The 15317-nt window shown below is 37.3% G+C and overlaps 1 protein-coding gene across 1 annotated transcript; it reads left to right on the top strand.

Annotated features, from left to right (window-relative positions):
* The first annotated feature begins 1439 nt into the window (after positions 1-1439).
* cpsf3 (cleavage and polyadenylation specific factor 3) lies at positions 1440-15161 on the top strand. Its single transcript, XM_046836976.1, has 18 exons — positions 1440-1631; positions 3594-3657; positions 3744-3841; positions 3925-4053; positions 4142-4319; positions 4401-4490; positions 4638-4788; positions 5086-5261; positions 5602-5760; positions 6620-6766; positions 6849-7001; positions 7357-7465; positions 7994-8092; positions 11758-11852; positions 12262-12349; positions 13345-13411; positions 13508-13604; positions 14932-15161. Exons 1-18 carry the CDS (start codon positions 1561-1563, stop codon positions 15031-15033), a joined length of 2073 nt encoding a protein of 690 aa, XP_046692932.1. The 5' UTR covers positions 1440-1560; the 3' UTR covers positions 15034-15161.
* The last annotated feature ends 156 nt before the right edge of the window (positions 15162-15317 follow it).

Here is a 15317-nt window from a genome sequence, read left to right as displayed (position 1 = left end):
TTCTGTCTGTTTCTTTCTCTGTGTGACTTGGGAAGCGCCTAAAAGAAAACTGACCAATAGGAAAGCGCGGTGGTGGCAGCCTGACCAATCAGCTGTCCCCAGAAAAAAAAAAACACCAACAACGATGAGCGTATTTAGTTGTATGGTCCCAATACGCCACCTGTATACACGTGTAACCTACTGTGTACATGCATCTGAGTGTGATAAAGATTTATTTTTAAATAATGTGAGTGGAAATTGATACTGATAATGCACTTGGATATGATATGGCAACTTAATTGTAAAAATAATAATAATAATAATAATAATAATAATAATAATAATATAGATAGATAGATAGATAGATAGATAGATAGATAGATAGATAGATAGATAGATAGATAGATAGATAGATAGATAGATAGATAGAAATATGTTTTTATCTTCTATAATCTTACTCTCTGTTAGACATAAAGTAATAGCACTGGGAAAAAGAGGACAGTTATCATAATGAACAATCACATATCCAGTCACTGTTATTCCACATGTACAGTGCAGTCAAGAGATTAACGAAAACACACCATCTTTCAGTTGTGTTTTTATTCAGCACTGAATCATTAATACCCCAGTTTATGTGTTTATAGATGGAGGTTGGTTAGGATTCCTAGGATCCTGACATACACACATCATACATCAAATTGAAATAATGTGTACTGGGTTTATCTCATGACTTTTTTCCCATGTGAGGATCATAAAGAAATTTGTTAGTCAAATCTTATTAAGGTGTAAAGAATATATGAATTATAAACGATATTAATGACTCTGGTATCTTCATTAGGTGCATGTTTAAATATATGTATGTAAACAAAAAATACCACAATACACATATTTTATGTATTTATAGCCATTTTCTTTAATTACTCCCCTAAGAATTATAGCAAAATAAGTAATATCTTTTATAATACACATACTACTATAATTTTTAGTACAAACTAAGCTCTTAAACAACTGTTTTAGACAAACCTGATTGGTATACCTTTTTACATTACATTATCCTTGTGTATATATATATATATATATATATATATATATATATATATATATATATATATATATATATATAAATTTATAAATAGATTTACAGATGTTCAGTTTACAAATGGATTAGATACACATTGTGTAGTTATGAATATTTTAATTATTCATGCATTTATATATATATATATATATATATATATATATATATATATATATATATATATATATATATATATATATATATACACGTGTGTGTGAGATATATATATACATGGACAATTATAATATTCATAACTACACAATGGTCCATTTGTAAACTGAACATCTGTAAATTTATTTAACAACATTTTTACTATTGAAAAACAACTTTATTATGAAGTTTAGTCCTTTTTTTTTAAAAAATGTGTGACACCGGAAGTAAATCTTGTTGCCGGTACTCTGCACTGAGCGCTAATCCGCTTTGTCTGTATCACATCACAGCCCTGAAGTGAACATGGATTAAGTAGTTTATTATAATAAATCTTGGTAAAACTGTGTAGAAATATGGCTACAAAGCGTAAATCAGATGCGCCGGTACCCGCTGAGGAAAGCGACCAGCTTCTCATCAGACCGCTGTGAGTTTCATTACTACTAATGTGGTCTGCTTAGCATGCTAGCAGTTTAGCACAGTGTGTTTATGCTAGTTAGGCTAATTCACCTGCTTTAAAAATATAAAAGGATTAAATAGCGTTTACTACTTTCACTTCTATTAGTGTTAACCTAATTGTTTGTAAGGCAATACAAGCGAATGTGGCCAAATACATAAATAAACAAAAACAAAAAATCGAACTACCAAATCAATCAATAAATCAATATACACATATATCGATCAGCCATAACATGAAGACATTATAAAATAATTACTGGTGAAATGAATAACACTGATTATCTCTTCATCATGGCACCTGTTAGTGGGTGGGATGGTATTAGGCTGCATTTGGAACTTTTCTCCTCAAAGTTGATGTTGAAACAGGAAAACTGGGCAAGTGTAAGGATTTGAGTTTGACAAGAGCCAAATTGTGATGACTAGATGACTGGGTCAGAGTATCTCCAAAACTGCAGCTCTTGTGGGAAGGCTGAATCCAACAGATGAGCTCCTGTAGCTCAAACTGCTGAAAAAGTGAAACCTGTTAATGATCTATGGATTAAAACTGTTAGCATCAAAAGAGATAAAAGATAAACACAATACTAGGCAGGTGGTCATAATGTTATATATGATGAGTGGCCATAAATTTATACCTAAACTGTGTATAGCAGTATATCTCACTATACACATACAGTGTCTGAACCCTGCAGTTCCTTGGCTTGGTTTTTGCCCTGATGTGGATGGTCAGCTTTGAGGTATTTTAATAAAGAGGTGTGTGCCTTTCCAAATCATGTCCAGTCAATAAACCGAGAGGCACTTGAGCTCATTTTCATGTGTTGTTGCAAACGTTCTGAATATTGACAGACGTGCAATTTTAGTTTTTCAATTTCAGTTTTCACGTGCTGGAGAGAGGGGAAATGAAAGTCAGTAGGAGTAAGACAGAGTACATGTGTGTGAATGAGAGGGAGGGCAGTGGAGGGGTGCGGTTGCAGGGAGAAGAGGTGGAGAAGGTGGAGGAGTTCAGGTACCTGGGGTCAACAGTGCAAAGTAATGGAGAGTGTGTTAGAGAAGTGAAGAAAAGAGTGCAGGCAGGGTGGAGTGGGTGGAGAAGAGTGATAGCAGGAGTGATTTGTGATAGAAGGGTATCTGCGAGAGTGAAAAGGAAAGTTTATAGGACTGTGGTGAGACCTACGATGTTGTATGGTTTAGAGACAGTGGCATTGAGTAAAAGACAGGAGGTGGAGCTGGACGTAGCAGAGCTGAAGATGTTGAGGTTTTCGTTGGGAGTGATGAGGATGGACAGGATTAGAAATGAGTTTATTAGAGGGACAGCGCATGTAGGATGTTTTAGAGACAAGGTGAGGGAGGTGAGATTGAGATGGTTTGGACATGTGCAGAGGAGGGACATGGGGTATATTGGTAGGCGAATGCTGAGGATGGAGCCACCAGGAAGGAGGAAAAGAGGAAGACCAAGGAGGAGGTTTATGGATGTGGTGAAGGAAAACATGCAGGTAGTTGGGTTGAAAGAGGTAGATGTAGAGGACAGGGGGTACGGAGACGGATAATCCGCTGTGGCGAACCCTAATGGCAGAAGTCGAAAGAAGTAGTAGTAGGATCAGGCTGCAACATCACACAAATTGAAAAAAGTGAAGAGGGTCTGAATACTCTGGATGCACTGTATAATCAGTATACAAGTATCTTTTGTATTTTTGAATTTTTTTAATTAAGTGAAGTTTGTTATTATTTGGTTTAATATAGCTTGCACATAGTATCTTGCATAATAAAATAAATATTTACTTCAATGTGAAGAAATTTTTGTTGAAAAATCTAGTGTAAGTAAGAACATCCCTTTTTACCAAATAAAAATAATGTAATCGTTATTGTGCTGCATGTTTCTCACAAAATCCTCTTTGCCGTACTTTGTCTTCTCTCTCCACCATTACCTCAATAGAGGAGCGGGTCAGGAAGTTGGCAGATCATGCATCATTTTGGAATTCAAGGGACGTAAAATTATGGTAAGTGTTCATATTTCTCCTTTATAAAATAATCCTCAATTATCCGAAACCATTTTCCTTGGACATCTCTGTAATCTCTTCCTCAGTTGGACTGTGGTATCCACCCTGGTTTAGAGGGAATGGATGCCTTGCCTTACATTGATTTGATTGACCCTGCTGAAATCGATCTACTCCTCATCAGCCAGTGAGTGGGACTTTCTGCTGCATTATTTTACACCAGGAATATTATTTTTTTAAATATTGTTTTCTTCTCTCGCACTCGTGTAGCTTTCATCTGGATCACTGTGGAGCCCTGCCGTGGTTTTTACAGAAAACCAGTTATAAAGGAAGGACATTCATGACCCATGCAACCAAAGCCATTTACCGCTGGCTGCTTTCTGACTATGTGAAAGTCAGGTAGATTCCTCCAGCTTTCTTTTATGTTGAATAAGAGAATTGAGTGAGTCTCAGTTATGATTGACGAACCCTATATCTCTGTGTTTAGTAATATCTCAGCAGATGACATGCTGTACACAGAAACAGACTTGGAGGAAAGTATGGACAAGATTGAGACGATCAACTTCCATGAGGTGAAAGAGGTGGCAGGCATTAAGTTCTGGTGCTACCATGCTGGTCATGTCTTGGGTGCAGCCATGTTTATGATCGAGATTGCTGGTGTGAAGGTGGGCGACGTTGATTAGTTTGTTTATGAATCAGATATACAAGCCCATCCGAGCTAACATCCTTGCTTTTTTTTGTTTAAGATTCTATATACAGGAGATTTCTCTCGTCAAGAGGACAGACATTTAATGGCAGCGGAGATTCCCAGTGTTAAGCCCGACATCCTAATCACAGTAAGTATAAGACCCACGATGCTTCTAAAGATGAACCCAACATTTTTACACTAGTATCTGTATTTTTTAGTCATATAGTATAGCACTGTAGCTTGTAATGTTTCTCTTTCTTTTTTTTTTTTATTTATTTTTTTTTTTTTTTTACAGGAGTCTACATATGGTACCCACATTCATGAGAAGAGAGAGGAAAGAGAAGCTCGTTTTTGCAACACGGTCCATGATATTGTAAATCGCGAAGGCCGCTGTCTCATCCCCGTGTTTGCTCTGGGTCGAGCACAGGAGCTCTTGCTCATTCTTGGTAAGAACTCAGTAAATCTTTTAGTTATCTAACCTGATACAGAGAACTAATGGAAAGTCTAATAGGAACATTTGAGCACCTGCACCTTTGTAATGGCATCCGATCAGCCAATCATGTTGTCCGATTTTGTTCTTCATTCTGATCTGAATACTAGCTGGAGATTATGATATGTATTTGTCTGCTTTATATAATCCATCAATTTGGACCTGCTGATTGATTATTTGCATTAAAAAAAATGAGCGTACAGATGTGCATAATAAAATGGCCAGTGTTACTATGATTTTTGACTTCTTTTAGATGAATATTGGCAGAATCATCCTGAGCTTCATGACATTCCTATTTACTATGCCTCATCCCTGGCTAAAAAGTGTATGGCTGTGTATCAGACCTACGTCAACGCCATGAACGACAAGATCCGCAAAGCCATCAACATCAACAACCCCTTTGTCTTCAAGCACATCAGCAACCTCAAGGTGAGGATTTTATTTTATGGATGAAGCATGAGGTGCTTATTTGGCCTAGTCAGTGTCGAGTACAACACCTTCAGACACTTAACGTTGTCCGACGTTGTTTGGTTCGAACGATAAACCCAAAAGCTTGAATGTTTTCTATTGTGCAGCTCAAGCTTTTGAATTCATTCCACTTACAACTTGTTCATACGTTTCTAGGAAACAGCTTTATTTCTTTTTCTTCTCACTTGAATACACGTGTGACCACCAGATGCGATCAAAAGTGATCAACTACGCTTAGTATATATTTTTTGTGTGTGTGTGAAACCATTTAAGCTGTACCGATGCGCTTCCTTTTCTACAGAGCATGGACCATTTTGATGACATCGGTCCCAGTGTGGTGATGGCATCTCCTGGTATGATGCAGAGTGGCCTCTCCAGAGAGCTGTTTGAGAGTTGGTGCACTGACAAGAGGAACGGTGTGATCATCGCTGGCTACTGTGTAGAGGGAACACTTGCCAAGGTAGAGAAGATTGAGGAGATTGGGGAGAATTTGGTGGGGAAATAAGGAAAACTGCCAAAATGATGTGGTACAAGAAGTAAACTAGATGTTTAGGTAAGGTTAGTTCTTCACGTATGGTTAATAGATGAAAATATCAGTGACTCGTTTGAAGTGGAATGTAAACTGATTAGACATAACATTATGACCTTTTAACATTGACAGGTGAAGTAAATAACACTGATTATCTCTTCATCATGGCACCTAGTAGTGGGTGGGATGTTATTAGGCAGCAAGTGAACATTTTGTCCTCAAAGTTGATGTGTAGGAAGCAGGAAAAATGGACAAGTGTAAGGATTTAAGTTTAAAAAGGACCAAATTGTGATGTCTAGACAACTGGGTCAGAGCATCTCCAAAAACTGCAGCTCTTGTGGGATGTTCCTGGTCTGCAGTGGTCAGTATCTATAAAAAGTGCTCCAAGGCAGGAACAGTGATAAACTGGCGACAGGGTCATGGGGGCTCATTGATGCAACAGACGAGCTTCTGTAGCGCAAATTGATAAGAGTTGATACTCGATGGGTCAGGACTGTTTTGGCAGCAAAAAGGGACCAACACAATATTAGGCAGGTCGTCATAATGTAATGCCTGATCTGTGGCTATAATGTTATGCCTGATCTGTGGCTATAATTTTATGCCTGATCTGTGTAAGGAAAGTGAAGTAAAATTGGCATTTTAAGATTAGGAGCATAGTTTAGCAAGAAAAATGAGAATAATAATAATTATATATTATATTATATAACATCATAATAATAATACTGTACTAATTCTAAAATAATTTCACATTGTTAAATAAAAGAGCCTAAAGGTCAAATCTCTCTTGTAGCACATCATGTCTGAGCCAGAGGAAATCACCACCATGTCAGGCCAGAAGCTGCAGCTGAAGATGTCCGTGGACTACATTTCCTTCTCAGCTCACACGGACTACCAGCAGACCAGCGAGTTCATCCGAGCACTCAAACCACCGCATGTGGTGAGCTGACTCATTGTAAACCGTTATACTGTTTGGATTGTTTAATGCAGTGAGATGTGTTACAGATATGTTGTGTGTTCAGATCCTGGTGCACGGAGAGCAGAATGAGATGGCCCGCCTCAAGGCAGCTCTTATATTAGAGTATGAAGAAAATGACGATGAGCGCATTGAGGTACACAATCCCCGCAACACCGAGGCAGTCACACTCAACTTCAGAGGAGAGAAACTGGCCAAGGTGAGAAGCCTTCTGTCTTCTTTTTTCCCCATACACTGCTAATATGTAAGTATATATAACATTATGACCACCTGCCTAATACTGTGCTGGTCCCTCAGACTGGGAACAGCCCACAAGAGCTGCAGTTTAAGAGATGCTTTGACCGAGGTGTCTAGACATAATAATTTGGCTCTTGTCAAAGTCACTCAAATCCTTACGCTTATCCATTTTTTCCTGCTTCTGTTATCTTATTGGTTTTCTCATTTTGAGTATAAACATCAGGACAAATTATTTATTTATGTAATTAGTTTCAGGATGAACAGGATGAAAAAACTCACTTGTGAGTGTGTGTGTGTGTGTGTGTGTGATCATCCAGGTGATGGGTTCTCTTGCAGATAAGAAGTGTGCACAGGGTCAGAGGGTCTCCGGAATTTTGGTTAAACGCAACTTTAGTTATCACATCCTCACCCCTTCGGACCTCTCTAGTAAGTTAATTTCGATCAATAATTATGTCAATTAGATGTTGCATATTTGTTCCACTTTTCCCAGTAAAAAGCAAATTGTTCCAGTTTCTGATTTTACAAATGCTGTTATTTGCTCCATCGTCCACTGTGACTATAGTAGGACCTTACTGTTACAGCTATCTTTTGGTAAAACTCTTTTTAAAAGCCACTAGCAAATTAGTTATTAAATATTTATTTATTTTTAACCATTTTTTTTTTTGGCTTATTTTACAAATTAAAAATGTTATTGTAAATATATTACATATTTAAAAATATCCTGAAAGCAATATGTATTCTCCAATAGTCCTTAATAATATTCCCAGAAAACATGGTAATGATTTGCATTTTGGTTTCCACTCTTCTCCAACATACAGAAAAATTGCTACCATGGTGTGCTTTCTGAGAGAGAAATAAAATATCTGATCACGTTATTCCACCTGAACTACCTCCATTTCACAGAATTCATTTACACAGCAGGTGTTCTAAGCATTGTCTCTTGTTGTTTTTTAGATTATACAGATTTGTCTATGAGCACCGTGAAGCAGACTCAAGCTATTCCCTTCACTGGACCCTTTTCACTACTGCACAGCCAGTTACGCCACTTAGCAGGTGTGTACTCGAAATCAATCCGTTAATATACAGTTCTAATGTACAATAATAATGGCTGCGTATTTTGTTGTAAGCAATGTTTCCTGCTGCATTTGTAGATTTTTATTTATTTACTTTCAGATTCCAATTTTATTTGTCACATACACAATCAGTACGACATGTAGGGAAATCCTTTTTCACGACTGTCCAACATGTAAATATAAAAAAAATTAATATAAGGATAAAATGAAGTAAAATTAAATATAAGTATATTAAAGGAATAAGTATAGCTAAATGTATGAGAATAATGTTAGGAATAATATATATATATATATATATATATATATATATATATATATATATATATATATATATATATATATATATATATATATATATACACACACACAGTGGAACCCGGTTATGTCGATGTCCTAGGGGGTCGCCAAAAAGCGTCGAGGTAACCGATGATCGAGATAAACGAAAATCAAAATGGCGGCAAAATATTAACGTGCTTGAAATGTCTTTATGTACATGATGTGCGTTAATAAATGAGAATGTGCATGCACTTGTTTTTGAAGGGTTTTTTGACACAACAGTGTTGTTTGATGAAGGCATGCTATAAAAATTTACATACGTTTGTTAACAACAAAAGGCATAAGTGCACCTACTAACAGCAGAGATTTACCAGTATACAATACAAACCACCGTCCATTCTCCATACAAACCTTTATTATATTCTCCAACATTATAAACACACAGATCGCTCAAAAAAAAAAAAAAAAACAGCGGCTGCACAGTGCCGTCTCACATTTAGTCCACATGTGGAAAAAAAAGAAAAATAAACAGTAACTAAGTTTCTGAAAACTTATGACCATCAGGCTGAAGTAATCCGCACAAACACACAAAGCAAAGTGTCCGAAAAAACTTACGTCCGCGATGCCGAGGGGGAGATAAGCCGAGAGAGAGAGAGTGAGAGTGAGAGAGTTTGTGAATGGAAAAATAGGGAAATTCAAAAATACCGCGACCGCGGCACGCGCGAAGCCGGAAAAAAGCCGGAAGATCCAAAACCGAACCCGAAACCAAAAACGAGGGACAGAAAAGTCTCAAACGTGAACGGCCGAAGGGGGTGTGGCAGGTGCTTTCTCGGCCGCTTTGTCTGAAGCTCCCGGCTTCAACTCCTTACTGAGAGAGCCGTGCTCCTTACCCTGCTCGCCCGCCGGTAAGGAGCACGGCTCTCGGTAAGGAGCGACGCACGCCGGTAAGGAGTTGAAGCCGGGAGCGCGCGTTAAAGCCTGTGTAAAGTTCATTAGTTTTAATGTAGACACTGCGGCTTATAGACAGGTGCGGCGTATTTATGTTCAAAATAAAAATCTTTGTAAAATTCAGTGGGTGCTTATAATTGGGTGCGCTTTATAGTCCGGAAATTACGGTATCTAATTTTGTTTTGCGGATTTTCTGCCGTATCGCACGATTTTGCGGTATATACTGTAGGTAGTAATGTTAAGAGTATTTTCATTGTTTTTGCGGTAAAATAAGACATAACATTTTCTAGCCTAAAAAAATTAAGCTTTCAGAAGAGCTGTAATGCTATTCTTGGGTATGCAGTACATTCATTTCATCGTCATCACCTTCATCATCATCAGTACTGCACACTTAATTCATCATCATCATTCATTTTATCTTTACTGGTGAGTACCTATATAGAATTTTTTATGTTAAAATTACGTAGGTTTAAGAATATTGAAAGTGTTTAAGAGCAGAGGAAAGGGTTATAAGAGTGTCAGGATTTTTTTTTTGATTAAAGGTTTCTAAAGTCTTAAGATACACAGGTACTGTGTATATTGTACTGTATACATATTAGCTTGCCACTTCACGGATTTTCACCCATCCGCGCTCCCGCGCTCCCGTTCGTCGCATAACATTTAAAAAAAAAATGCATATGTGCACTTACTAACAGCAGAGATTCACCAGTATACAATACAAACACCTGTAGTATCTGTAAGGTTTGATTTTTCCGCCACTTTCGCGAGTTCTTCTGCGGCTGCACAGTGCCGACATAACTGACGTTAAAATTTCTAATTTTTTCCCCCCTTGTGCTCGACATAACCGATAAAAAATGCCTAGGAAAAGCGAGAATTTGTGGTTCCACTTCAAAAACGTCAACTTAATAGGGTTGTCGAGATAACCGAGGGAGAGATAACCGGGTTCCACTGTATATATATATATGTGTACATATATGTATATATATATATATATATATATATATATATATATATATATATATATATATATACACACACACACACACACACACACACACACACACACACACACACACACACACAATAGAAAATTATATATATATATATATATATATATATTTACAATAATCCCCCAGTAATCTGGATGGGTGAAAATCCGTGAAGTGGCAATCTAATATGTATACAGTACAATATACACAGTACCTGTGTATCTTAAGACTTTAGAAACCTTTTATTAAAAAAAATCCTGACACTCTTATAACCCTTTCCTCTGCTCTTAAACACTTTCAATATTCTTAAACCTACGTAATTTTAACATAAAAAATTCTATATAGGTACTCACCAGTAAAGATACAATGAATGATGATGATGAATTAAGTGTGCAGTACTGATGATGATGAAGGTGATGACTATGAAATGAATGTACTGCATACCCAAGAATAGCATTACAGCTCTTCTGAAAGCTTAATTTTTTTAGGCTAGAAAATGCTTATTTTACCGCAAAAATAATGAAAATACTCTTAACATTACTACCTACAGTATATACCGCAAAATCGTGCGATACGGAAAATCCGCAAAACAAAATTAGATACCGTAATTTCCGGACTATAAAGCGCACCCAATTATAAGCACCCACTGAATTTTACAAAGATTTTTATTTTGAACATAAATAAGCCGCACCTGTCTATAAGCCGCAGTGTCTACATTTAAAACTAATGAACTTTACACAGGCTTTAATGAAAGACAGTGTCTGTTACACGGCTTGTATCTAAACAGTAGCCTACCAAGAAAGTCATTGTTTACTGTCTTCCTCCTTTCTTTCTCTCGAGAGTTTATCTTTTGGCATCGGCGTGCGTTTAAAAATCACCATCGGTGAAGCTTTTCTCCCGTTGCCGTGCAGCTCAGAACACAGGTGAAGTGTTTTTTTTCATGCCCGGTTGTTTTCAGCGTGACGAATGATTCACATTTCCTGTAGACAGTCCGAGTGAGCGGCAGGTCAAATGTCAGAAGAACCTCATCCATATTTATGATGTGGTGCGGCCCGTTTCAGTGGGAACGCGTCTGATTTAATATAAAGTGTTTCATTGGTTCACTTTAACCCGTTCGGCATTTTAATTGGTCTAATGTTATGGGGCTCGTTTTTTTTTTTTGCTTGAAGCTTGTGAAACCGGGAAAAACCCAGGAAAAATCCATAAATTAGCCGCTTCATTGTTTAAGCCGCGGGGTTCAAAGAGTGGGGAAAAATTAGCGACTTATAGTCCGGAAAATACGGTATGTTCCATGTTAAAACCCGCATTACAGTGAACCGCGATGTGGCGAGGGATTACTGTATATCTGTATACACACGAATTGCACAGAAAACGGTGATTTAATCTGAATGGTGTTGAATATAAGGAAACCATGTATATTTGTGTGTTATAGGGCACGTAGAAGAGGTGGAGTCAGCGGAGAAAAACACACTAAGGATCTTTAACAGCATCACATTGATTCATGATACCAATATGGTTATACTAGAGGTGAGAGCATTCATGTACACATTTGTGTTTCTGTAAACTAATACACAGGGTTCAGTCGGATTCTTAAAAGTCTTCTTCATAAGTTTAAACAATATATAACGACGATATAACAGGGGTCCCCAATCAGCGGCCTGTTGACTGGTACTGGCCTGTGGGTCATTTGCTACTGGGCACTGCAGCATTTTTATTTTGTTTTCATTTTATTGCCTTTTACAGTCTGCAGGATGTTTCATTGAAACTTGTTTCCCTCCTCTTTTTTTGCATCACAGACTAGTTTTATGCATGACAACTTTTCATCACATATAAAAGCTGAATACAGAAGTAGCATTGCATTTGATGTGAAGAAAAAAAAAAAAACCTTTGTTAGAAGAAATATTTGTGTGTGTTTGTGTGTGTGTGTCTCTTACAGTGGATTGCCAACCCCCTGAATGATATGTATGCTGATGCAGTCACAACAGTAGTTTTGGAGGTCCAGTCAAATCCAAAAGCTCAGAAACGTAAGAACATGTTTCATATCTCTTTATTTGAACATATCATATACATCATTTTGAGGTTTTATAATAAGTTTTTGATTCGGTGCTCATCCTACGTCAGAGGGCAGACGAATGAACTTCGGGGAAAGCACTGACCGAATACATAAGCTGGGTGATGTGTATAATTGCCTAGTTTTGCTCTGCCCTTTTTAGACGAGTGCTTTGAAAGCTTTGCGATTAAAACCTCGGATTTAGCGTGCAGACGTTTTTCTCACGCGAATGTTCAGTTCACAAGCCACCTAAATAATGTTTCATGTGCTATTTGATACCGTTAGTAAGAGTGATGTGCCCTGAAGTTATAACACTACCATTCTACAGTGTCATGACAAAATATAGCCAATGATATAATGACATTTTTTGTATTGCTCAGCTCTTGTGATAGGTGACATTTTCATTGTTAAAGTATTAGTTCCTTTACACATATATAAGGTGTTATATGGGTTATCTTGGCTCAGCCTTTAACACAATTTATCGTGACACCTTTCATATTCTCGCCATGCGGTTTCTTGGTTTTAATTCTTTCTTCAGAGACCAACAGTGTCATCTCAGTTCAGAAACACGTATCCTCTCACTCACGGTGCCCTTCATGCCGTCTTTTCTTTCATCTGTCTGTACGCTATTATATATCATCACAGCCTTTATTTTCTGCAGTGCTGATGACAGATGTATATTTAGAACCATATGCAATGCCATATGCAATGTTATGTGACTATTAGCAAATAGACGAAAACACTCTAAATTTTGATCCAAGAGAAATCCTAAAAAAAAATATGGCACACTTTCAGAACTTACTGGTTAATTCTGCATCACCACCAAAGCATGCATACAGTATGTCTGTATCTCTATCTCACTTTTTGAAGTTATTTACACACTTTTCATTTTACAATGTGTGTGAAATTCAGCAGCTTAGGCCCTCGCATTTCTTATTATAAAAAATATTCTTCTTCTTCTTCTCTCAGTCATGCAGCCAAAAGAGGAGAATGTGGATCTGGATCTCTTCCATACCCGACTGCAGATCATGTTCCAGTAAGCAGATCTTTCTATATTTTTAACCCCTAGTCTCATTTTTTATGGCTTTGTACTAATATAGTCCATGTGCTTTTCTCTTCCTCCTCTAAACAGTGACATGTTTGGTGAGGACTGTGTTGACTTTAAGGACAAAAACAGTCTCTCTGTATCAGTGGATGGCAAGACTGCCTACATTAACCTGGAGACCAGGGTGAGTGTCGTATGCTCGAGCATGTTTTATATATTTTAAAATCCCCGTCCTTCACTTCTTACAAGACCTCGTCTAAAATAATTCCTCTACCCCGTGCCAGTTTCACTTCCGTTCAAAACATGGTTACTTTCCGAAGTTCACGAACTTTCGAGTTTGCCTCAAATCAGCATTTTTATTCTTCAAACTTCTTTCCTCCAGTCTTTATTTAAACATGTGCTTTTTATTTGTGTGTTGATACCACACATTCAAAAATACATTTTCCTGGGAATAAGAAAACAAGTATTTTTACTCCAGACTCACCATATTAGAAGTCCACAGTGTATACACTCATCAGGTATAACATTGAGACCACCTGCCTAATATTGTGTTGGTCCCCTTTTGTTGCTGAAACAGTTTTGACCCTTCGAGCATTAACTTTTTCACCAGTTTGAGCTACAGGAGCTTGTCTGTTGGATCGGACCACACGGTTCAGCCCACCTTCAAGAGCTGCTGTTTTAGAGATGCTCTGAACCAGGCGCAAACTCGCTCAAATCCTTTTAGGATAAAATGGTCACTTGCTGCCTAATAATATCCCATAATGTTATAATGTTATAATCAGGGCTGCTGCTATCGGTTATTTTAGTAATCAAGTATTCTAGCTATTATACTAAATGAGAGAGAAAATAAAACGGGTCTCATAAAATGAACAAAAATATTGTTTTCTTTATTGAACATTTTTTATTTTATTGCATACAGAAACATCGCCGAAAACTAAACCCCTTCAGTGCATTTAAAAGCCATATTACATCAAAATACAAATACAGTGCGTTTGAAAAGCCCCTGCCGCATAGAGCATGTTATGGGAAACTATTAGTTTAATGAAATAATTGTTTACATGTATTTATTTATTACATTTCGCACAGTATCACAGTGTGGTTTTCTTGTCTTCGGAAAAGCTGCTGGAAATTCAGCACTTTTTACTCAAAGAATCGTTACAGCCCTCGTTATAATGTCATAATATGCCTGTATTTGTTTTTATTACAAAACTGTTCTCATGTAACTTCTGTGACTCTTTAAAAGACTGGAACAAACCGCACCAAGTATTTCGTTTTAAAGGTTCAGCATATGTGTGCGCCACATCCCAGCACCGAGGCAACGCTGGTTTTAGTTGGAACAATGCTGATTTTAATGAAATAAAACTTAAAGAACACTTGTATCATAAATTAGTTTGAATAAAGCTATACAAATGAGGCGTCTTATCAGTCATATGCTCTCCTTTGCATATGAACATTACAAGAATCAAATTCATCATTGTTAATATTAACGCGTCGTCCACTCCTGTGTGCAGATGGTGGAGTACGAGGAAGGCAGCTCAGATGACGACTCTCTTAGAGAGATGGTAGAACACGCGGTGCAGAGGCTCTACGACGCCATGAATCCCGTGATGTAAGCACGATGAAATGAAGATTATTATTAATTTCCACTTTCGTTTATTTTTATATGTTCAATATAAGAAAATGTGATTTGTACGAATGAATATGATGCATCATTCATTCATTAAAAACCTTTCCAGACTCATTGTGCTTTTAAATAATGCATACACACAATCATATCACGGGTAAATGCATTTATTGGATGAAAAAGCACTTCAGGGGGGAGGTGACAGACACCAGACAAAGGTTTTAATACTCCTGTCAGCACTGCAGTCCTGCTCTTGTTTTCTTTCATATTAAA

Source organism: Silurus meridionalis, chromosome 23 (assembly GCF_014805685.1).
Source record: "Silurus meridionalis isolate SWU-2019-XX chromosome 23, ASM1480568v1, whole genome shotgun sequence".
NCBI lineage: Eukaryota > Metazoa > Chordata > Actinopteri > Siluriformes > Siluridae > Silurus > Silurus meridionalis.
The sequence above is the reverse complement of the archived record's forward strand: the minus strand, read 5'-3'. Positions and strand labels throughout refer to the sequence as shown.